This window comes from Rhinolophus hipposideros (assembly GCF_964194185.1).
Source record: "Rhinolophus hipposideros genome assembly, chromosome: 6".
Lineage (NCBI taxonomy): Eukaryota > Metazoa > Chordata > Mammalia > Chiroptera > Rhinolophidae > Rhinolophus > Rhinolophus hipposideros.
The window spans coordinates 43509992-43536127 of NC_138052.1; the positions used below are offsets into that span (position 1 = coordinate 43509992).

Consider the following 26136-nt stretch of genomic DNA (forward strand, 5'->3'; position numbering starts at 1 on the left):
CTTGAGGAATTGAACTGGCAACCTTGTGGTTGAGAGCCCACTGGCCCATGTGGGAATCGAACCGGCAGTCTTCGGAGTTAGGAGCATGGAGCTCCAACTGCCTGAGTCACCACACTGGACCCAATATCAACTATTTTTAACACACACACACACACACACACACACACACACACACACACACAATCCTACATTTGCATGTATATTAAATCCTTCACAAATATTCTGTTCTAAGGTCAAGGCCCTTTATTTCAGTATAAATTGGTTTATGACAATTATGCAACATCTTTCCTGCACAAACCACACTAAAAATGCATCGTGTAAAGATACTTTGTCTTGTTTTCTTTAAAGTGTACTGTGAACTTAAGCACAGAATCTCCCTAGATTTTTGTTTTCCCTATCTTTTGCTATTCTCATTCACATAAAACTTAGCAACATTTTAGAAAACAATTTAACTTTGTTCTAGTTTACCCTAAGCATTCAATCTTGTTTTCTCAGAAAGAACAGCTCCCTGAACCTTTTTGCTCTTATATCTTTATGGTTTACATAGCATTTAATTAAATTGTACAGCAACATTAAGGCCAATTATCTGGTAACCATAAAAACTTACAAGTTCTTCACCACTGGTTGTAGTAACAGGAAATGTTAGTGTACTGCTTCTTTTCTCCTATGGTAATTGTGTGATCACATCCAGCTTCACAGCGAGCCCACCCATCAGGTTGACCCTAGCAGGTTCGGCAGTGTAGCTTACCAAGTTCTTGGGACTTGGGCCTCTGGAAGGAAGGAAACATGCCAGGTCTCCTGCAGCATGTGCCATGGTAGCTTCAAACTGAGCAAGAGTTCCACAATTTCACACTTGAGTACATTCAAATATGTCAGGTGGATGTCAACCAGGCTTCATAAATAGCTTCCTTTTAGCACTACCCCCACCCCAAAGGACAAATCCCTAATGAAATGAGTTATATGACACTTGAGCAAAAGCCTGAGGCTCCTGAATCAGGTAAAAAGAACTCTCCCTTTAATGCATGTAACACAGCCATAATAAAATCAACCGAATTAATCTAAACAAATTTTGGTTGGCTCTTGACATGACAACACATGACTAATACACAGAGGGCACTCAGATTTTTTTTTTAAATACGTTTTACTCAAGTTCATTTATAAAATATCTTTGAGGATTGTTTTATTTATTTATTTTTGTATTGTGATATATAACAAATTATAAGAGCAATATTCGCTCTAGAATAAGAAACTGAGAAACAGAAATTGTCCATGTAAGTCAGCACTAGTGTATATTTCACAATACATATTAGTATTAACCACAGTAATAAAGAAATACCTTGGTTCACTAAAGAAATATAAAATATGAATAGTGAGCTGTCATCTGCACCATAAAACATATCATAATGCCACTCATTATGCTATTTCAAAATTGTCTTTCTTTTTGCTCCGTAAGACCTAAGTCAAAGGCAATATGAGTGTTACTCTGCCTACCTTAACTTCTCTCCAAAGTTAGACAAACAATAAACGGTACTTGAATTGAAATGAAAGTTGGCATTGTCATAAATTCAAAGCAGGATTTAAAAAAAAAAATCAATTTCACGTTACAAATAATGAGAAGATGGGACCAATCATTTAAAAATATTTTCTTTTGTAAAACTAAGGGTCTGCCAGGTTTAAAATATGAAGCCAATCATACTTTACTTCTTAAATAAGAATACAAGAAATCTATATATGAAATGACCAGAAAGAAAGTAATGCTAAATTTCCTAAGTAAGCACCACTTAAAAAAAAAATTACTCTATCAAATGCTCAAGGAAAGTTATCAAAATTAATATAAAGTTTTCTAAATATCTAACACAGAATCTTCTCCATTCTCCATTTTTTATACCATGAGTATCAAATGTGTGAGTTTTCCTTAAGAAATATTTGATGGCTCTAGAATCAGTGCTTAGAAATTCAGTACAAAATTCATGCTTCCCCCATCTATTATCAATTGTGTATTTTATCCAAAAGAGAAAAATACTTAAATCAAATAATTACAATAGTGATAAGGATTTGTTTTATTGTATTTTCCACATAGAAGTAAGGATTTTTGGTGAAAAAAATTCATTACAAAGACAATTTATTAATTGAACAATAACAAATTGAATCAATAGCAAATCAAATTTAGCTTTAAATGAGTCAAGTATTCTGGATTTAAAATTCAATTTCACAAACATTCAAGATTTGTGAATTTTGGTAAGAAAAAAGACTGGCAGAAAGGAAGAAGACACTTTTTCAACAGATAGTAATTTATAATGTTTTTTAATTGCTTTGGGAAAACACACAGTATAGTTACTTCAGAAAAGTCTTTTCAGGAAGACTTAAGTGCTTCAAGTCAAGTGGGCTTCAGACTAAAAAATATTTTAAAATTTGCCAAGAAATTGAAGTGTTAAAAATAGTCTTCTGCTTATTAATTTCATTTCATGTTTAAGGAAACATTTGACAGATAAGTAAACAAAAGGTAAAAAGAGTTTGCCTGCATTTTCATATAATAAGTTCTAGATCTATAAAAATTTCCTGGTTTGCACACAAAGGCCAACATTTGACCCTCATTGATCCATTTCTATGTAGTTAAAAAAATACAGTATCAAATCTTTCTCCCTCCCCCCAAAAAACTAGAATATTTTAAGTCATGAATATGTGAATGACACTATGCATATCGTCAAGTGTACAAAACACACAAACATCACTTTACTCGGAAAATTATTTTCATCATACTGTAAACATCTCTTCTCCTACATCTGGACATTTCACAATAGTCTTTGGTATTATTAGTTATTGTGCTTTGAAATGGAAACAAGGGATTTCTGTAGCAGTGCTACATAGATATTGTAAGATATAAATAAGAAAAATGCACTTGGAATAAGTTACAATTAGCTGCTTTTGCATAATTTTCAAAAATTACAGTGTATGCCTAGTCACAGTTTTATGAGAAGAAAATCTCCTTCTTCAACTCCTTAATTTTAAGGAACACTTAATCAGTTTGGCTAAAAACCCATTTTTGGAGTAGATCTGATGGATTGCATGACACTAAGGTTGGATGCTCTCCATTTGCTGAAAGGCACATTTTAAAGAATGGATTATATAGAAGTTGATCCTAGAATAAAAGGAAACACAGCAGACATTAAGTTTCAAGACTCATTGTTAACTGATAAATACAAAAACCACTTTACGGTCTCATAGAAGCTAAAGGGAGACCTGCACACCAAAATTGCATCATTCTTAAATTGTGACCTTTCTAAGATCAACTGTGTCTGATAAAATCTTGTTGGTTTCTGGTATAAACAACACTATTTATGCCACTGGAGAAGGTATTAAACAAATGCAGACAGGTATACAGAGCAAGATCTCAATCAAGTTTTCAAACAAGAAACATTCCGTTAACATATCCATCAGTGACAAAGTCTTTAAAAAATTGTCAGCTATAGAGTGTTCTTGTATTGCACAAAAGAACTTTCAGGTAAGAATTACTAGGATCCAGCTAAGCCCTAAAACATACTTTTAAACAGAAAACACCTTTCATGTGTTATCTCAGTTCTAGATTCACACACACACACACACACACACACACACACACACTACTAAAGTAGGGAAGAAAAGAATTAAGCACTTTAGGTAAGAAAAAAGATAGTGATTTTCTTTTCTCTCTGCCAGGAAAAAAGTATGCCTATTACAGAAGCATTATAAGAAACTTTGAAAAGATAAATATGGGCAATTATTATTAATAATTCACAGAAGTGCTGATCTGCATAAACCATGTTGTAAGTAAGCAATTTACAATTACTTTGTTCCTAAGAATATTTAATTCATAGTATATTATCTTTTATCACATGGGGAGACAGATATAATAACAACTAACAAAGGCTAAGAACTTCACATGAATAACATTAATACAATATATTTCACACATTTTCCCAAATAAACATTCAGAGCTATTCAAAATAGTAATTACATAAAGGGGTGAATTAAGTGCACTGAGGTACCTTATGAATCTCCCATATTTGTTCTCCAGTGGCAACTGTCTTGTGACCTTTGTAGGCACATGCCTTCAGCTGAACGAGACCTTGAGTAGCATGGAGGCACAATTCCTTCTGGATGTTATGCCGAATTTCATGTTGAGCAGAGTATTCGAAGTACTGTGAAAGAAAGAATGTTACTGACAAAAGCACCCTATATGCTTAGTTGCAAAATAATAGCCCAATTAAAAAAAAAATTAGCAACTTAATGAACAATGAGGTCATGTCTACTTGAACAAAATAATACAGTAAAAATATGTATCAGAACATAAAGTGAGTTTTTATGATAGAAGATACTATAACTTTTCTCCAGCCTACTACTAACAGGTAACTACTTAATTAAGAAGTTATTATATTCTTCCCCATATTAGAAATTGGAAGTTATCAGGTAGGATGGAGGCTCGGACAGGTACTCCATACAAAAAGGGCTGGAAAGCTCTAGCAAGCACATTAACTGCCCTCTTCCTCTCCACAAATGTTCCTTCTCTCTTATTCATCTCAATTACTGGCATTTTCATTTAATTCAAACTAGGAAAATTTAAAAGGGGCTTATCTCCATATCTCAGTTTCATTGCCTGTAAGATGGGTAACTGGTAATTTAATAGCTCCTACCTCATAGTACATGCAACATGTACATGTACATGTAACTGGTACATGGTAGGTATTCAATACATTTTAGCTATTGTTACTACTATTGATGTTTCTCTCTCCCCACATTTCCGATTAACTATTCCCTTACCCCTACTGAATTTTCTTTGCATTTTTTTACCATCCCCACTCATCCTTACTTCCATATCCTCATTTCTCTTGTTCAGGCACTCAAAATCTCCACTGCAACACCTCCAATTATCTCCAATTTCTGCTTCTGTACTTCAATTCACTCTACTGCCTGAGTAATTGGAAACTCACTCTGCTTAAACTCACTGCTAGACTTTTATAACATTTATTTGACCTCCTACCTCCCTTGCTTAAGTGAGTCACTACTGCAGTGAAGATAAAGTCCATACTCCTTAAATGGTACATGAAATAGTCCCTTGTCAATCTTTTATCAACCATTGCCCCAATTTTATAGTATGCTCCTTTCACACAATTCTACCAACACAGAATATTTGTATCCATAATTCTTTGTTGTGCTATTCCTGTAATATCTTTCATCTCTGCTTAGTTAACTCCTTTTCATCCTTCAAAGGCCAATTCAAATATTACCTTCCTTTTCCAGTTTTCCCTGAATTTTTCCTACTGCACAAAATTACACCCTTTTCCAGGTTCCCAGAGTCCATTGGAGATCTTTCACTGCATGCTATTGGAAGTGGGTGTGTAGCTATCTGGCTGCACCAGAGACCAAAGTTAGACAGTGTATCTAGTAATCACATTCATTACAAATCAAATATTTCATAATTGACATACCAAAGATAAAAGAAGTGAACATAATTGATTTTCAATAATTAAATAATAAGTCTTAACACTAATATTTATTGAGCCCCTGTTATGTGCTAGGCAGAGACTGTTATACCCTTTCCATGTATTAAAGTAGACACTCTACAAACATTAGCTGAATTAATCTTGCGCTCCCTTGGTCTCAGTCTCATGCGTAATTTACTTCCTTCCACAAATATAATGTCAGTCATTATTATAACTGATAGTTCTACAGACAGGACTTTGAAAGAAAATGGGTTTAGAGCATGAAAACAGCACTCTGGCTATACTTCTTTAAAAATAAACCTTAGGATCTCAAAGATGGTAAGAGAGGCTGCCCAGTATTTTATTTTACTCATATTATTATTTTTTTAAATCATTAAAAGACACATGATAAGGAACGGACGCTAGTTGAAGATACTTAGGCAACAAATAGCTGAGGACATTGGAGAAACGTGTAACTCCTAACCAGAACAAATAATCCGAAGGGAAAGTGGAAGAAGCAAAAGCATTGTGTTAAAAAGCCATAATGACCATAATGACTTCATTGCACCAGTTTACTATCAATCTCGTCACATTATCAAAATACTTATTTTTACTTGGTTTACAAATACTGTGAAAATGGAGTTTTATGTTCTAAAAACATCATTATCTGGTCAAAACAGTTAAAAGGAGTGTGAGGAAATGATCAAGTTAGCTACTATCTCAAAAACGTTTAGCACTCAAGGAACTAAAATCTGCAAAGTGGTTTAAATGCAATGCTTGACTGAAAATAAAATTTAACGGCAATAAACCAAAATAAAATGGGGGATCTTGTCTTTTTCACTACTATAAGAGTGCAGGTCGCATGGCTGTGCTAAGGTGATAGAAGCCAGAGTTCTCTTCTTAAATATAAATTGGAAAATATTATTCTCTTGCCCCAAACCGTCAGATGGCTTCTGTCATATTCAGAATGAAACACAAGTGCCTTAATGGGGCCTGCAAAGCCTATGTGACCTGCCCCTAACCTGTGTCTCTGATTTCATTTCCCACTCTTCCCTTCCTAGACCACTCTGCTCCAGTAACACTGGCTTTCTGCTTGTTCCAGGTACCTGCCGCGGGGCTCTGGCCTCACCTGCCTTGTGCCAGGATGCTCTCCTGCTGGAACACGCTTCCTCTCCCAACTTCTTCAGGTCTCCTCTCTAAGGGCACCTTCCCAAAGAGGGCTTCCTGAAAGTTGGAAACACGTACCACCCCCCAACACACACACACACACATCATCCCCTTTCCAGTTTTTTCTTCGTACCTAAAATTACATATTTTTTCCCCGTCCTCCTAGAACACTAGCTCCACAAGGACTTTATCCTTTTCCCTACTATTGACAGTGCAAGTTGCATTATAGGCTCTAAACAAATATTTGTTGAAAGGATATATTAATTATTTCTTCACCCCCACATTTCTGAAAGACAGCTATAGTCTATTTATAACTTAAAAATTATATTAGAGACAAAACTATAAAAAACATCTTTAGGCAACGATAAGAGAAAAACAGATAAAATAATGTATAAAACATATCTTCAACTTTTACAATAAAACAAATGTAATGCTAGAGAAAGCCTGAAATAAATTTATAAGCATTTACATCTAGTGATAAGTGATATTACAAATAAGTAAATATTTCTCATTGCTTGAAATCTTAATTTTTACTTTTATTTTTTACTTAATTTTTACTGTTTCCAAAAGCACAATTATTTATATATTTTTTCTTCTAATATATAGAGGGAAAGGAAATGTTAAAAATATGTATATACCGTGTTTCCCTGAAAATAAAACCTAGCTGGACTATCAGTTCTAATGTGTCTTTTGGAGCAAAAATTAATATAAGACCCGGTATCGTATATCATATCATATCATATTATAAGACCAGGTCTTATATTAAAATAAGACCAGGTCCTATATTAATTTTTGCTCCGAAAGACGCATTAGAGCTGAGGGTCTGGCTAGGTCTTATTTTAGGGGAAACACGGTATATGCATACACATGCGTGTGCGTGCATGCATGTGTGTATGTGTGTGTGTGTGTGTGTGTGTGTGTGTGTGTGTGTGTGTGTGTATCTTCATCCCATTTCAGAATCACACCTTAACCATTCAATGAATCCTGTTCACTAGCTGTGGCTTCTGGGCACCTTTGCCATTTGCCCCAGTGAATTGGTTGATTTGAATGAGTAAGGATTGGAATTAGATTAAACTGAGGTTAATGAGTAGGAAAAAACATAGAAGATGATGGACCAGGAGATAAGCTGACCTTTTCTTCTTAAAACTAACATCATCAAAGTCCCATCCAGTTAAAATAAGACATCGGGAATATTTAATATTGTGAAAATCCTCCATATACATCTTGGACTCTGTACCCAAATACCTACAATTCCACCAAAAAAAGATATACCAGCTCCTCTCATCACTACATCTTTCATTACTCTCTTCTCATTCCATTCTCATTCCTAGTAGTCACTTTACTAATTCCTATATACCTTTCAAACATGTTTTGAAATGTCATCTTTCCCAGAAAAATGTATGGGCACATCGTCTAATTCATATTTCCTTCTCTACACTCCCAGAGCATTCTGAATGCTTTATCCCAGATCTTTTCATCCTGACTGTAACTGCTGTTACAGTCTGTTTTGAAATACAGATTTCCTGAAGGAGTTAGAATATAAGTGCTTGAACCCAGCAGAGTATCTGGCATGCAGGTGTCACTCAGTGAATTTGCTGAATGAATAAATGAGAGAAAGAATCTTTTTATTCCTGGAATTAACTTGCAAAAGGCAAGGCAAGGAAGCTAAAAACTAGAAACAATATTTTAATATGTTCTCTACCCATAGTAGGACAAATAGTAGTGACATTTGAATCTTAATTGGTAAAACAAAGAGGGGTAATAAGCAGAGATATCATCAATTCAAGGAGAATCAGATCATACTTTTTTTTTTTTTTTTTTTTTTTTAGAACATTTACTGTGGACTACAAAAACAACTTATAATGCAGCGTGGCCAGATGGCTCAGTTGGTTAGACCGCGAGCTCTGAGCAACAGGGTTGCTGGTTCAATACCCACATGGGCCAATGAGCTATGCCCTCCACAACTAGATTGAAGACAACTAGCTGCTGCTAAGCTTCCAGAGGGGCGGCCAGATGGCTAACTAAGTTGGGTTGAGTGACAGCTCTCAACAACAAGGTTGCCAGTTCAATTCCTGCATGGGATGGTGGGCTGTGCCCCCTGCAGCTAAAGATTGAAAACAGTGACTGGACTTGGAGCTGAGCTGCGCCCTCCACAACTGGATTGAAGGAAAATGACTTGGAGTTGATGGGCCCTGGAAAAACACACTATTCCCTAATATTCCCCAATAAATTAAAAAACAACAACAACAAAAAACTTATAATGCTGCTCTTTTGGTTTTAACACACTGTAATTTGCTATAGAATCCAGTTTATAAATATACCCTTTACGTACAATTTTGCAAAATCACCATGCCAATATTGACACACATCAAAATCCGCAAAAAAGATCCCATTTTTATTTCATATGGCATTATTCTAATATGTTCTCATTTGCCTTTCTAATGAATGAGTAAGCAACTTCAAATTATTTGCAGAGCCACAGTGAAAGCAAAATAAAGTACTCTGTGACTTCAATATAAATTGCCAAACTTAATCTAAAAACATTCACACACCAGTTTACCTGAATATAACACTGATTTAGGACTTCTGAAAAACATACAACAACTTACTTGCATTTGTAAGTGCTAATGAGAAAGGAGGATTTTTAATGCAGTTCTTACCTGGTTTCCCCCAAGTCCATGGCATGTATACAAAATTAATGGCTTCCCTCCTTGATTATTTTCTCCAACATCCAGACATAAAGGCTGACCAAAGCTTTTAATCTAAAGGAGAATTTTCAAATTACAAACTTTTATTTTTAAATTACAAACTTTTAAAAACATAAATCTATGTGGTTTATATATTTCTTCAATCAATTTCAAGAAATAGTGTAAATAATAATAAAGTAAAATCTCAAAAGCAATAAACCAGAAAGTATTTCAACAATTTCCCCTGAACCACATAAATGCTGGTGGCAAGGAGTATACCAAGTAAAAAGGAACAGGAAAATACTCACATATCCAGATATAACAGGATTAAGGTCTGGCACATATACTTCTGGATAAATATTGTTCAGATACCATGTAAAATTTTTACATTGGAGGCGGTGCTTTATTTCAAATCTTTTTGAAAGATCACCAAATGATTTCTGGAGAAAGATGAGAAGGAAAGGGAAGCCTTAATCAAAACAGCACTGATAAAATACTTCAAATGATACTATTTGTACTTATCTTTAGGCATTAAAAATTTTTTTCCTCAGGGAAATGCAAGGTGAAATTTAACCGCATTCACCATTCATCAGGCAACAAGTATACCGACCTGCTCATTTCTGGCTTCAAAGAGAGTCAAGTACCATTGTGGTGCTGACCTAGTGTTATTTTATCCTTCCTTTGTGCCACAAACCTGCCCCATGGGACAAAGTTCTCTAGCAAAATAGTATGAGCAAAGAAGTGGTAGTTGGGAGCATTCAAAAGTGGTCCCGATTTTATACCCCAAAATGATCTGTAAAATGAGGTGTGAGAAAGCAGGTATAGAGAAACAGTGCCAACACATAATGGAATTTATATCTCTTCTCTAGTCAAGACTGCAAAAAAAACAACACAGTTGGGAATGATTTTTTCTAGTCTTAGGGGTGTTGCTTACTCTAATGGTATCTTAACAATAACAATGTATTGGTAGAAAAAAGGCAAGCTTTTAATGAATTGCATTTTATTTTCCTTTATTTTAAGGGACTAAGCAAACCATCTTTTTAAAAAAAGCATTATTAAACTGGAAAAGTGTTTAGTCTGTAGGCAAAATGTTAAAGACAAATTATATTTGGTACCTAAATATATGAAAAGATACATACTCAAGCTTGTTAGTTCAACTGCAGAAAATATTTTCTCTGCGAATTTCAGTCTCAAACCCATGTGTCAGCAAAAAATATGCAACCCTAATGAACTTCTGGTTACCTTATGCATTTTACAATGTAGATCTATTTGCCCTAGGGTAAAAATGGGGTTTGTTGGTTGACTTGCCCCCTGTGGTTGACAAGAGAGCATAAGCTGTATTTAGAGATCACTTGCCTGCTTAGCCCAGTACCCTTGGGCAGCTCACAATCTGCCTAATTTGTCTTGGTGGCCTTGGGCAAAAAAGATAACCTGACCCAGTAGTGCTTTGACTTTGCATCCTACTGACATGTTACGTGGAGACCAAAAAAAGGTGAAAAGAGGTAACCAGATCTTTATGCCGGTCACCATATTGATGTCCTTTAAATCCAATATACGCCCCCTCCCCACAAATCAGCACTGTGTCTAATAAAAAAAGAGTGGGGTGCCATATACTGAAGCATGTTCTTAAAACTGTTGAGTTTATTTACCACATCTAATATTAAAACTATAGCAACTCAATTCTCATGGATCTTAATCCATGAGCATCACGATTCTGCAGAGCTTTTATCTAACAACAACAGTAACATACATTTGTTAGCACTTATTTTCTTATTGCACAGCTATTCTGGGAGATGGGCAAGAATTTGCTCTCCGTGGGGGAGGGAAGGGAAGGGAGAAAGGAAGGAAGGAAAGAAAAGCCTTGATACTCCTGGCTCAGTTTCCTGCTACATTCTGACATTTCATCTATCTCCAGTTCAAAAAGCCACTTAGCACCATTATTTAGGTATTAAACAAATCACGTAAGACCAGTTAAAAATGGTTCCACTTAATCTCATTTTTTTGAGAAAAATATTGAACCAAAGCAGTTACAAAAACTAAATGTCTTGCATATTAAAAAAGGACAACAAATAGAATGCCTAAATTTTTTAAAAGTTTCGTCAATTTTTGTTTAAAAAAAAAAGCTGGCATCGATAAGTTATGTATTTTATGAGTTAGAAAACTCAGTTTCAAAAATAGCTTTATACCTGAGTTGACTCAAATAAGTAAAAGAACTTGTGAACTTGGCATGGGTTTTTACTGTAATTGAATTGCTTAGCTCTAACTTACTTGTTTAACAATTTTTGCTGCATCTGTGTTTCTCCTATAAAATATTTCCTTATAGTCATCCATCCAGACTTCTGCAAGGCGAACCTGGTTGCGAGCAATCACCTGAGTGCCTTTTGGAAAGGTATGAGGGCTTTTGCTGCGAAAAACATGTCCAACAACAGAGCAAGGCATAATCTCCAACTGCCCACCACATTGCCACACCTGATAATTAATGATATTTGTTTAAATTTACAGTATTTTAAAAAAAATCAAAGTGTTGCTTTTAAGTTCACCTTTAAGATATTAATAAGAGCAAACTATAGAAAAGAGGTTTATCACAACTTCACACTCTGTCCCCTGCCAGCTCAACTTAAGTTCTTAAATATAAAAAATAATTCTATCAAATGGTATAAACACTAAAGTCAACAAAAGTATATGTTCAGAAATTTAATAGTGATTTCAGATCTTTCATAAAAATGAATCCCCAAATTTCGTTTTGCAAACAATTATGCAAGCCCTCTAATATACACAGAAAACCAAAGGCTGTTCTGCATTTGACTTCCATTTTCTTACACAACTTACATGATTATTCCACTTGAACAGTCTCTTTCCCGTGGCATGAACTAGCAGTCTTGGAGTAAGTGGACCCACACTCCATTTACCCCTTTCATATTCAATATTTTAGTCAAGAAAACAATTCCAGATAGTTATTAATGCCAAAGTAAAATCTATTACATTTGCAAAGTAGTTGATCATCATAAATAAGAAAAAAGAGAAAAAAAACTCATACCTAGAGAGTCAAAAAAAATACTAGCACTAACTCTAAATAAAATGGCAAATCATTAAATCAATACCTACTCACTTAAATATCTTGACAATCAATTCTGCCATAAATAATCACTAAGCAAAAAATCTAAAATTAAGTCATGTATAATACAAATGCTAGTATTAGGGCAAGTGATCATATTCTCTCTCTCTTTTCTTCTTTTTTAAACAAGTGAGAAAACTCAGTGATATGTCCAATTTAACAAACTGTGCTTGAGGTCTAACATGTGCTAGGGGTTGGGAATACTGAAATGAATAAAATAAGACCCCTGCCCTTAAGCAGTTCAAACTTGGCTAAGATCATCACTGCCATTATGTGTTGGAGCCAGGGCCAAAAGCTTAAATCTTCTAACTCCTACTTCAGTTATTTTTCTACTGCATTCCAGCCTAAGGGATGAAAAAATGAATGACAAAGTCATTGCAGAAAATGAATTCATAAAGTCAAATAAGTAAATGTGGAGACCATCCAAACCCTTTATTTCGTTTCTCATATTAACTTTTAATATGTATGGGGACAAAAAAAAAAAAAAAAACACCCTCTTTTAATCCAAAGAGTTAAGTTCAATATCCTTTAAAATTATACATAAATGTTTTTCCATTCTGACTCCCTTGACAATGAACTTATTTCCTGAAGCACTAGGTTTAATTATATTTATCTTGGCTGGAATTCAGTAGCTACAAGTGCATTAATTGGTGTTATTGCCTGGACACAGGCGTTTAACTGATTCCTCGTTACATTGGCAGCAATAAACAAATATATTAAGTTACATTTTAAAAGGAAATGTCCTTATTCTAAAATTTCTAGCAATTAAATTTAGAAAGCACAAAAAATTAAAGATTGCACACATTCTGGTAGTCTGTATCAGCCAATTAGAACAAAAACTGTATTTCATTGTTTAATATGTACGCTATATTTATGAACTTACTCTGAAAGACATTTCTATATTTTCACCTCCCCAGATTTCCATTTCTTCATCATAAGTTCCAATATATTCAAAATATTCTTTTGATATGGAAAAAAGGCCTCCTGCAAAAGTGGGTGTCCTGAAAAATAATCCATTGTCAAACTTTTGATAGAAAAAAACAAATAAGAAAACACATATTTAAAGAGCAACTCAATCAAATTCACAAACATTAAAGAGAGATCACAATTTCAAAGCTTTTATAGAGATTAATAAAAACTAAAAATGCTATCTTCAAAGTCAAGTTGTGGGGCGAGTACTTTAAGCATCCTTTCCTCACAAAGCAAAATTATTAAGTGTCTTCTAACCAAGCTTAAAGATTCGTAAGTAATGATTATGAAGACATAAGAGCTCACCTATTTCTACTTCTTACTCAGTAACATCCTGTGTAAGTACATAAATAAATGACATCTCTATTCCCTCCATACAGAACGTTTGTGTTCTTTATTTTGTTAGGGTGAATTACCTTGGAGGCAATTACCGTAAAAAGCAAAGCCTGCATACATATTCAAATAATTGTACTATGTATAAGACTTGGAGAGCAATCATCTTACTTAATTGGGTAGGTTTCATCTTTCCTTCTTTGCCTCTCATGATCGGGAAGTGATTCCCAGCCAAACGAAAGGCTCCAGTCAAAATTTCCACGGTTATGGTTACTTCCGTAAGGAGAAGGTTTGTTGAATTCAAATGTGTTCATGTCTATAGATGCAATATCTGGACTCACAACGGCAGTGTAGTTCTCAGCTATTCTGGCCAACAAAGGTTCTAACCAACCATAGAAACACTCACCTGGAAGGAACACAATTTTTATTAAGTCCATGAAAACACTGAGGGTTTCTTGTGTTTGTTTCTTGGAAGTGGGTTTACAGAGAAATGAGAAGAACAGTCATTTGTATTTTGAACATTTATATAGGGGAGATTTCTTAAAGGTTTCTTGTGATGAGATAAGGGTAGGATGAAAAATGTAAAGCACGATTCAGCATTGTTAGGAAAATTTCCCTATAGATGATGATCCTTTTTTTTTTTTTTTAACCTTAGAAGGGAAGCAAAATGATACTGGTGTATTTAAGTTTTAGATGATGTGTTTCTCTTTATGGGCCATGAATCAAAGATGACTTTTTGTTGATCCATCCCACCTAGCCCCCAAAGTGTTCTGGTTTACTTCTACCAGAGTAAGTGTAGTAATCAAAGTCTTCACTTCTCTGACTGGATCTTTAGAGAAAATGAGGAGTCAGAATATTCTGGAATGGAGAAGGACCATTCAAACCTGACCCAGTCATATTGGCAAGTGGGGCAAAGGAATGCCACTAAAAGTTCTGGGCCCTGGTCACAGGCCAAGCTGTCTCACGTAACACACAGAATTCCGGAGATTCCAGTGTGTGTAGTCCTACTCAGGGCTCCCCATCAAGAAGAGTTTGGCAGTCACGGCGCAGGAGGAACATCACATTTGCTTAAAAGGAAAGAATGTCCAGTTCGGTAGTACTGTAATTTTGGACCAAGAGAGGGAATACTGGAAAACAGATCACTTCCTTTTAAAATCACTTCTCTTGGATTACCTTCAGATCTCTCTTCAGTTTTTAAGTGCCTGAAATTAACAGAATACTAGATGTGTTAGCTCTAAAAAGATTTTGACAAATCCAAAAGCCCTTCCGTCACAATTAAGGTATGCTGGTAACCATTTGCTGGGTCATCCATAACCAAGGGTTGGCCAATTCAAATTAAACACTCATACAAAAAGTAAAATCCACTAAACTTAGAGCTTAAGGGACTAAGTGGCATTTAAGTAATACCAAACGTGTGTATTAAACATTCATTGACTCTAAAAATACCTTCCAAATACTTTATTTGAAATCATTGGCATTGAAAAATAACATTAAAATACAAAAGGAAAAAACCCAGCAGCAACAAAAACTGACAGTGTTCATGGGAGAGATACCAGAAAAAGTTAGGAGGGGGAACCCCTAACTTGGTACAAGAAGGAGTGTGCAAATCTTTGAGAAAAAAAGAAAAAGAACTGAAATACACAACTTAAAAGTGTCAGTACCAGGGACAAAGTTTAATGATAGGGTTGATCATATTTAAACAAACAAAACTTTCACTCATTTAAAAATGTTTTTCTTTTTGACAGAACAAGCATCTGAAAAAAATCTCAGGCAAGGATAACTCACTGGGAAAGCTGGTCTCTGAAAGACATTAAAGCCGAGGAGCCTTAATCATAAAGTAGGTAAGAAATCTGCATAAGTGAAAGGAAGTTCCTAGCAGAACTGTAATCTGCTTGGCCTATAATCACCAGCTGAAAATGATGTTAAAGAAAATGCAATTAGGCATTCAGAAAAGACTTCCTTACCTTTTAAATCAGGGCGTAGGGAAAGAAAAATGTTACAACTATATCTATACATATATACTTACAGTGAGCATCTAAAAATGTGAGCGTTTCAGCTGTTGCTACTGTTGCTCCTAGCAACCGCGCAGTGATCAGACCTTTTCTCTCTCTTTGTCTGACTATTTTTACTATAGAAAATTGTTTTATATATTCCTCTAGTTTATCATGTAGGTACTCTGAAAGAAAAAAAAATCAAAATTAACTCAAATTTATTTTCATATATGACATATAAAAGCTAATAATGAAACCACAGGGCAATAATATCTTCATATTCATAATTTCAGCAGTTACACACATTCTCCCATTAAGATCAAAATTATATCTTTAATTCTTATTGAAAAAAAGCTATATATGCAAATATTAACTTCTGAAATATTGTAACATATAACATCATAACACATACTTAGCCTGTGCATGCCATATCAATAAATGTGACTGACTTGGGGGGAAATGAGAGATTTCAAATGGAATGGACCCCAGGAGTTAATATTCATTTAGAGGTCTGAGAAAATTAACTAAGGGGGTAAAAGAAACTAAATTTGGCCAAAAAGATATTTGATGATTTTTAAAATTGATATTTAATTTGGAAATTCAAAGAAAAATTCTGAGTATCAAAAGGATTCTCTGTTACTTAGGCAGTGGTCAAAATAATTTGAGACCAAAATGTTGAGAAAAAAGCAAGTAAGAAAGTCCAGGGCTATAGCAGTTTGGGTATATTTCTACAAAGACTCAGCAGAAAATTTTCGAAAGCTTTGGAGTCTCCTGACAGAATTTTTTCCAATAAAAATATGAAAGAAGAAAGGAGCATATAAATCAGGAATGAAGCTAAAAACAGGCAAACTTTTAGTAATAGATGTATAATTTAAGATATTCAATATTCCATTTTGGATGAGATACATTATAAGCAAGAGTTAAGACAGTAAGTAAAAGGAAACACATTAACCAAGTCAGTCAAGTGTTGTTCATATTTTTAAACAATATCTTAAGCCTGCTTTTTCACCATTAAATTTTTTACTTCTTATTGAGTATATAACGCAATTCCTCCAGTGGGCTTCTTGGACCCATAGCACAGCCTCAGTAAGATTTGGGAAGATGTTTGCCAGATTTCAGAAGCAAATGCAGATGGCTTTATCTGTGAATATATGTTTTTACAATTCTCCAGTGGTGCACATGAGAGACTTGCTTATTCAAAATCTAAATATCCATATAGGAAGTGACAGTCCAGGAAAAACTGTGGAAAAACAAATCTAAACATTGTTGTCTCAAGAGTAATAGGTTAACTTTTTCAAACATCTTCTATGTACCTCAGAATTAATTATTTGAAAGACAAGCAGGATTGTAATTTATCTTAAAAATATAATTATGGATATTTCTGCTTTAATCATAGACTTGTAAAATAGAAACTTACGAAATAAAAACATTTCAAGGGTCTTAATGAGGATTTTTTTTTTAATGGAGTCACTAGATCCCTTCAATAAATTGTTCCATTGTTTGAATTTAAGAAATTGTTTCCTTTACCTATACCTGAACTTCCTATAAATTCTTATCTGCCTCCTAAATTTAGTCCCCATCCATACCCCAATTTTTGTAAGGTTAAGAGCACAAAGCTATAAAATCAGACCTGGTGGGTTCAACTTATAGCACCATTATTTTTAGCTGTGTGACTTTGGGAAAGTTATTTCACCTTTTTGTAACTCAGTTTATCTATAAAATGGGGATAATAGGCTTTACCCTCACAGGGAATTGTAGGGAGGATAAAATGAGAGATTACTGCACAAAGGAAGCATTTAAAACAGGGCCAAACACAAGGCCTGTGCTCTGAAAATGTTGATTACCTTTTGTTTTGGGATTTAACTATCTCTTTCTTACTTGATTCCTCACACATTTATGCTTATTTTCCCTAAGCCAGTTGAAATCAGGGACTATGGTTTTTACTTCACAAGTTACTCACAGCAACTAGGGACACATTTTCCACAATGGGTATTTACTAAACAGCTTTTTACCTGACTCAATAAGACACATTACACTAGTATGCAAAGATACCCCTCACCCAGAAATCTGTTCCAAAGCTATTGTTAATAGCTATAAAGAACTATACAAATATTCATACCCTTTGATCAAGCAGTCCTACTTCTAACTTATCCAAATTTTTAACTCAAAAGAAGGAAAATAACATAAGCACTAGGACATTCATTGCAGTGCAATGTATAGTAACAATATGAGGTGAATAAAGGTGAATGGTTAAATAAAATACATCTAATCCATAAGTATCATTAAAAATTAAGCTTTGAAGGTAAAAGAAATGTGGTATTCATGTTTCGTGAAAATGTCAGATCTCAAAACTGGATTTCTGACATGGATATATAAATTAGGTAAACATTCTATATTTATTAAGGCAGTAATTAAAAAAGTAAAAGATTAAAATGATTGAAACAGAAAGAGTATGAATTGATATTTTTCATTCTAATTTCCTTTAATTCTATTAATTTTGTGCAATTAAAAAATAGAAGTTTCTTAACTGAAGGCTTACTAGAAGTAATGGTTTATTTTATAGTAGATGTTGCTTTAAATTTGATGAAAGAGTATTAACTCCATTTTACAGAGGTGTAAAAAGCTCATTAGTGCTACAGCTGGATTTTGACCTTAAGGAGTCTGGCTCCAAACTTGGGCTCATTCAGGACTAAATTTTGTAATCACTGAAAATATCTGTTTGGTATTTAAAATGCTTCTAATATTTGAAAATTTAGCTAATTAGAGTATTTGTCAGATTAGCCTTGTAATTTCAAGGTAAAATATGTAATTTACTAACTGACTATTGACTTATAATTTTAAGTGGCAATTAATTAAAGAATTTGGCTAACTTTGTAAACAATATTAGAAAATTTAAAAGAGCCAAATTAAAATAAGATGTGGTGACTTATTAGTGATTTTGAATGCCTCATTTATATTATTAATTAATTGTATATCATTTACATTAACTCACCTAATCTTCAAAACAACCCTACGAATCATGTACTATTTATGTATTTCCTCAAGTCCAAATGCACAATTGGATACATCTTATAATCAATGGCATCTTAGTTTAATTGGCATGAGGGTTTTATATTCTAGTGGCATATAAACTCTTGGAATCTACTGCTATCCACTATATATACCATCCAAGCTCTGAGATGGCATACAGAGAATACAACATAACCAAAGAGACTTTGGATAACACCACAGGGATTTACCTGGGAAACAATCTAATTTGCATGTGCTTTCTTACCATCTACACTAGCATCGTCCACCAAAATGATTTCCTTCAGCAGTATGGCAGGTGAAGAATAGAGCACACTGTGGACAGTTCTAAGCAGCGTGGACCACGCTTCATTATGAAAAACTATTATGACACTGGTGGTAGGCAGAGGAGGACAGCGCTTAAATTTTTGTTCAATACATCTAGAGAAAGTCAAAGTAGAAGAACAATTAAGAATTTTATTGCTTTATATCATGGCTCTACCATTACTAAAACTATTAATATTTATTTAACTTTTATCAATATAAAAATGTTAGTGAAGTTTTTTACTATGTAAGATGATCTTAACACTATGTAACTATAAGTAAACCAAAACAAAAGTTTTTGCGAGCAGACCACTCACCCAGAGATCATGCCCACTAATATGGATCACATGTCAAGGATTAAAATATGCTATTGTAAACTTTCTCAACAATATAATTTTAAATGCAAATGACATTTGAAATAAGGAAAATAACCTACAAATGAGACAAATGCCTGTAAAAACAGCAAATACTTGCAATTGCTCAAATAAAAACCAAGTTTTTCTCCTTCCTTGTAGAAATCATACGTTTTTCTTATTTTGTACAATTTTTAAAACTAGTTTTATTAAGTGAATATTCATCTTTGTACAGATTATCTTAAATTAGATATTTTACTAAGTATGTAATATTTTCCAAGTTTATTTAACTAATTTACTTAGTCTATATTCAAACCGAAAGTGAAAACATAGCTTACTATATATAACCTATTTTCTTACAATGTTCATCATTCAGCAAAACTGAAGTTCCTACCATATACCATATGCCATGCTGTTACAGATTTTGCTCCAATAATTCAATCTATTGTTTAATTGAGATCTAGCATTTTAAATATTTCTTTAAAAAAAAATGTATTTAGAAATTACAAGTCCTATATCCCTATTAAAAGTCCCGTGTTCCTGTTGCTACATGAAACACTAATAGGCACAAGGAGACAGTGAGTAGTTTTTGACTGATTAGCGGTACTACCCGTCAGCTATAAACATTAGTTATAAATTGATCCTGAATTCTTTTTTATATGAAGTGTTGGGGTGTGGGTGGACCTGTATAGCCTCCAGCCTTTGAGACTGGAACTGATCACAGTCCCTTGGCCTACTGAGTTGAGGTGAGAATCAAATTAAATAACATGTAGGAGAGGGTTTCAAAACATTGTAAAACCAAACAGAGTGACCTGGAACATAAAACATGTGTGGTTTATGGTAAAGATAAATAAACAAAATAACTGTATCTTTAAGTTCACTTAAAACCATAAATAGTTGTACAATTTTAGACAACAAAATTCTCCCATACAGTCTAAAGGCACTATAAATATAGTGCTGTTCTAACACAGATAAGGAAGCGAATCATTCACTCATGGAGATAAGAGCCCAGAACACTTCAGTTACTCTACCAGGGCCAACGGAAAACCAGAGCCTCCGGTCTGGTACGAGAGACCTGGGGCTGCCAATCCTACAAACTCTCCAAATTACTCTTATAGCCAGACCTCAATACAAATTTGTTTTAGATTCTTTTCTGAGAGGAGGTCTTTAGTGTGGAATACCTATTTGTAATGGTGAAAAAGAAATTAGATTGGGAATAAAGTATTGAGAGGGTGTCAACACAACTGAGTAAGAAAAGAGGAAGGTTCTGAGTAAAAGTGATTTTGCTCTCTAGTTCCTTCATGATTTCAAAGTGTAATATACATGCGTAGTCAAAGCCAAATAATCACATTCACCCTCACTATTAGATGAAAGCAAATATATTTATTTTAAATTGAATTTTGGATGAACTACCAATTAAAAATAATGTCTAAACACAAACTACCTATTCGTATGTGCTCTTAATTCATAATTACACAGAAACGAATGTCTAAATATAAGCTTGAATTTCTAAGACAGAAAGTTTTATAAACCAACATAAACTATAAGTAAAAATAATGAAAAACTCCATATTATAATATTTTGTTTTTTAACAATAACAACAACAAAAAATTCCTTACGATTTGCTGTCTTGTAAGCATTCTGGGGAAGGAGTTTGAGGATTTAAAAGAAAATTTCTTTCCCTACATTTATTTGCCATGTGACTAACTAGTATAATATTAATCAAGAATCACAAAAAGGTTTTTTAAGATTTAAAGTATCAAACTTCACAAATATTCACTCCAATAAAATATTATTTTAATGTTGCTATTCATTCCTTTGGTTTAAGGTAGGGTTTATTTGCTTGATTGATAACCACTAATATCAAGTATAAGTGTCATGTTATGTCATTAATACAAGTGGTAATAAAATTTCACATTATGATTTCATAACCCCCCTTTTTTAATAATGATTTTATTTAATTTGTTTGTTTGTTTGTTTGTTTGTTTGTTTATTAAGGAGGGCACAGCTCACGGTGGCCCACGTAGGGATCGAACCGGCAACCTTGGTGCTATTAGCACCACACTCTAACCAACTGAGCTAACCAGCCACCCCACACCCCCCTTTATTTTTAAACAATTAGGATGTCAAACTTGTGCTTTAAAAACTATTTCACATGTATTTAAAGCAGTGAAATTACAATAAGTTGCCAAAGTCACTGCATATTCCCAATCAAACCATTTGAAAAATTTGGAATGTAGAAATGTGCTTAAATTAATCAGTCACATTACCATTTAGCTTTGGAAGAAACTGGATCTCTATTTCTAATGAGCATGTAAAAGATTAACAATTCTTCAGAAAATGTTTTCCTTCTGATATAGGCTACACTTAAAAGAAAGTATTTAAAAATTAAAAACATAATAAAAAAATATTAAATCTTCACCAACTCTTTACAGTTCTAAGTATTCATGCCTATACCAAAAAGGGTCCTTTATGTGCTTAGTTGTTTTTTGCTTAATGAATATTAACATTACTGAATAGTAATGCAGCTTCTCAATGCTATATTGCGGGTGGGGGGAAGCTTATCTTCAGCTGACATTGATTGTCATGTCAAAGAATAAAAGTCTTGATTTGTGATGTGGATTGCTTTCCAGTGGAGACCTCTTCCCAAATCAGTAAAGTGCAATACTGTATTTTAACCTACTAATAGAAAAAAAAAGAGCTGTACCACGTTATTAACAGCTAGAATATTTTATAGACATTCATTTGTTTCTTCACACATTCATTTTAAAAATTGATAAGCAACTTAACCCTAAATCACACAGATTAGAATAGAAAAACAGAAATCTAAGCTAAACAACTTTTATACTGAGGAACTCACAGTTGGAGCAGGTATTTATGACCAGATCATAAATCTAGAAAAATATGAGTGAAACAACAGAACAAAATCTACAAAAGTCCTTTTCTTCAGGTTAACTTCTAAATGTAATTATAATCAGAAAACAAAACATGTAGTAATTGTTTGCTTCCAGTTTGTCCACCTTGCACTTTCAGCAAATCTACAGATGGTTTGAAAGTACTGGAAATTCATTTTAGCTATTTCAATTCAGAGCATTTGAACACTACCTCAATGGTAAGAAAATGGTTAACTGAGGACAAACAGACAGCATAGTAAACTCTGGGGGAAATCTTAATCAAAATACTGTACACTAGAAATAAACATGTGAATAAACTGACAATGAAAAGCAACGTTGGCCTATCAGAAGCTAAAGGGAGAGAACACATTCAACAAAACTCTAGAGAAGGCATCATAGTTGAATTAGTAATTATAACAATCTTGTCCCTTAAAAGAAAGGTTACAAAACACGGGGATTTCTGAAATATAATTACAGCACAGAAAGTAACCACAAAGTCTGTGACTTAATTCATAAAATGTCGTATCTAACAACTCTAAAATTTAAGCGTTTTTTTTTTTAACATTACTATTCTATAGTAATACAAAGAGGAATGGAAACAACTCCTCCACCTCCCACATTTCCCATAAAAACTGCCCCATATTTCCTCCTTAATACATGAGAAGACTAAAGCATGTCAGAATAGTGGAATTTCCTCGTGGTTCTTTAAAGGTCAGATCTAGAATTCAATTTCTAATTTCTAAGATAAAAGCTTTTCACATCAACAATGCCTCACTAAAATTATATTTGGATATCTTGCCTCAAAAATCATAAGCAAAAAAATAATTAAAACAGATTTAAAAAATGGTATTTGCTGATATTTTGCCTCAGAGTGCTAAGAACAAGCAGCTTCCTTAGCTTCCACCCCTGCAAACCCTGACGATAAACAGTAGACAATGAATATTCTTCAACATACTCGGGAGGTCGAGTGTCTGGTCCAAGATCTCGGTGTAAAGAAATCCTGTCACTTGCAAAAGCATTAAAACAGTGTTTTGCTTCTCCAAGTTCTTTTTCCTTCTGCTCTTCAATACTTAAATTTGTTGTCTTGAATGCTTTACCAGAAGCACCAGGTGCATTAGAATCCTGAGGTGGGCGGTCAAGAACAGGTTTCAATTCTGCTGCTGTGTAGTATCCTTGCAAACAGGGTTTCTCACCAGCATCAATGCTTTGTCTCACAGGTGCTCCTATTTGCATTTTTGGCATTGCATCTTTAATATTGTTTACTGCTTCCAGCATTAAATCAAACACCTTGTTTTTGTTTTTCATGTTCCTTTCCATCCTTGATTCCTCTTTGGAATATTGAACACTTACTTCTCGTTGCATTAAAATCAAAAATATTACAAAGAAAAAAATTACTGCACCAAGCTTCCAGAACTTTTTATGGTAATGTCTTTTAAGATGTAATTTTACTAGTCGCTTTAGGTGAGCCATTCTGACATTAAACGTTTGTCACTTGACAAATAACAGTTACAGTTTCCTCTTTTACTTATATTTTTTATCATAGATTTGCTGGCAAGAAGATTTTGTTAAATGGTAATATACCTATAAACAGAAATGATAGATGGCATTAGTAGCTATTCATTCTTTTTGTCATGGTTCAATTCATTCATTCAACCAACAACTGAACATGAGCTACAAAAAACATATTCTTATGGTTAACAAAAATACAAATATATCTTACCTTCAAGAAAATCACACTTTTGGAAGGACACAATTGCTATAATTAACTACAATCTATTTGGGCTATAAAATATTAGGGCTTTCTCTCCAATAAACCAGACATTGTAAACTCTGGCTAATAGCCATTACATAATATGCATACATTATTTTTATAAATATATTTTGAGTGCAAAATACAGATATCTTAACTTAATAATCAAGGAGCAAAGGACTGCATTAAATTGATTACAAAGAAATGGGGAATCCATAAGAAAGCAAAGGTATACCGACAGGTACTATTAGCTATACATCGAAAATATTGCCTTTTATTTTATGAAGTCTGCCCACAACCTATGAACCTTTATTCTAACTAAGCAAATTAAAATTAAAAAGTAGCATCACCAACAAATAAGCTGGCATTCTACCAGATTTGCTCATCTGACAGAACTTGTGAATTCTGACAGAACCAATAAATGACCAGAAAATTAAGAGCACTGATGTATTGCTATAAAATAGCTATTTAAAAAAAACCACACAAATGCAAAATCTACCAGCAAAAAGAAAACGACATTAAGTGTTACTTGTACAGTCTCTAAAGAGCAACAGAGATTTTTGAGTTATTAAAGCAGTATTTGGTCTGATAAAATATTGCTTGCAGTTGACCCCAAGGATAGAGCAGCATGTTTACTAAAACCTAATATAGGCCACCAGGAGCAAAAAAAAAGGAAAGAAAAAAAAGATGACACTGATGACAGCCTGAATCGCAGTGAAGGTTCATTTTCTGCATAATGCTTAAAAAAAATAACGTGAATGGCTTTTAGTGCACAATTACATACCATGCACCATTATAATCATTCAAGTAATTTGCAAGGGTAAAGGGGAAGGTCTGTCCTCCCTAAATCCTAAACATATTTTAAGGAAACTGTCATTTATAAAAGTGAAAACTAACATTGACACATTATTCAACTTCTCTTCCAAAGTTATCACTAAATTTAAAATAAGAAAACCAAGTTCTATGGTGGAACCTCTGGCCGTTAGCAAGAAAGTTTAAGCTGAATAAACAAAATGGCAGAACTTAAATACTTAATTCTATATACCATTTCTAGTTGGACTGCTCTATATTTTTTTCAGTATGGGATAGACACTTTGGTTCCAGAAAATACCTTAATTATGATATATGTTGTCCATAAAAATGAGATTCCAATATTTCTGAGCTTTGGTTGCTTTAAGAACCTCATATAAGGATCAAAATGACCTCTTAAGCTTTTTACATTGTTTGAAGACATAACATAAGGAATTTGAAAACCATAGAACAATTGTGTAATTTCTCATGTTTCAACTGTTTTGCTAAGCTGTGGCTACAAACTTGAGATACCTCTTACCTTCAAGGAGCAAGGGCTAGTATGAAATATGGCATGTCAACAGGCAACCACAAAGCAGTGTAATACGTGCTATGATGGGAGACTATGAAAGCAAAATGGAGGATAAGGAGAAATGTTAGGGAAAATTTCCCAGAGATGACATAGCTGGGCAGAATCTTGAAAGATACTCACAAGCAAATTTTAGGTGGGTGGACAAGAGAGAGGAAAGAGAAGGAATGACAGATGTAAAGGTATAAAAGCAAGAAAAGCTGTGGTCAATCCTGAGTAAAGCGGAAGAGGGAGGCACAGGTATGAAACGGCAGGACCTGAGGCTGGGAGGTCTCAAATTTACAAAGTGAATTTGGAATCTACCAATTTTTGTCCTGAATAGATTCAATGAAAAGAACTGGACGATTTTAAGGAAGGGTCATAATCATATTTGTTTTAAAAAAAAATCACAGGTTCCTCAGCACCTGTAAAAGTGATGCACACAAAAAAATGAAGCGAGCAGGAAGGATGGAGGGCTGATCCAAGAGTGAGGGAAGAGGCATCAAACAGGACTTGGTGAGAGAAAGGGCAGAATGGGGGGTGGATGGGTAAAGTGACAACATTAACAAAGTCAGGGAATACAGGAAGAAGGATAGACTTGGGGTGGGGATTAGGGAGATAATTTGTTCAACTCTGCACACGAGAAATTGGAGATGCTGGTAGGACTTCCAAGGTGAGTCGCTTAAGCACAAAAGATATGTGGGACTGAAAATCAGGGAGAAGCTCTGTGC

At 34.0% G+C, this 26136-nt stretch overlaps 1 protein-coding gene across 2 annotated transcripts in view; it reads right to left on the reverse strand.

Moving 5' to 3' along the window:
• Nucleotides 1-235: 235 nt before the first annotated feature.
• Nucleotides 236-26136, reverse strand: part of GALNT3 (polypeptide N-acetylgalactosaminyltransferase 3) — a 44145-nt gene continuing 18244 nt past the window's right edge. For both annotated transcript variants that reach the window (XM_081052060.1, XM_081052061.1), the window contains 10 exons: nucleotides 23254-23879; nucleotides 18996-19168; nucleotides 15757-15906; nucleotides 13902-14136; nucleotides 13312-13429; nucleotides 11582-11782; nucleotides 9622-9753; nucleotides 9287-9388; nucleotides 4026-4178; nucleotides 236-3139 (listed from right to left, as the gene is read on the reverse strand). In XM_081052060.1, coding sequence (XP_080908186.1) covers nucleotides 3017-3139; nucleotides 4026-4178; nucleotides 9287-9388; nucleotides 9622-9753; nucleotides 11582-11782; nucleotides 13312-13429; nucleotides 13902-14136; nucleotides 15757-15906; nucleotides 18996-19168; nucleotides 23254-23768 — 1902 coding nt within the window. In that variant the 5' untranslated portion in view covers nucleotides 23769-23879 and the 3' untranslated portion in view covers nucleotides 236-3016. The remainder of the gene's footprint in view (nucleotides 3140-4025; nucleotides 4179-9286; nucleotides 9389-9621; nucleotides 9754-11581; nucleotides 11783-13311; nucleotides 13430-13901; nucleotides 14137-15756; nucleotides 15907-18995; nucleotides 19169-23253; nucleotides 23880-26136) is intronic.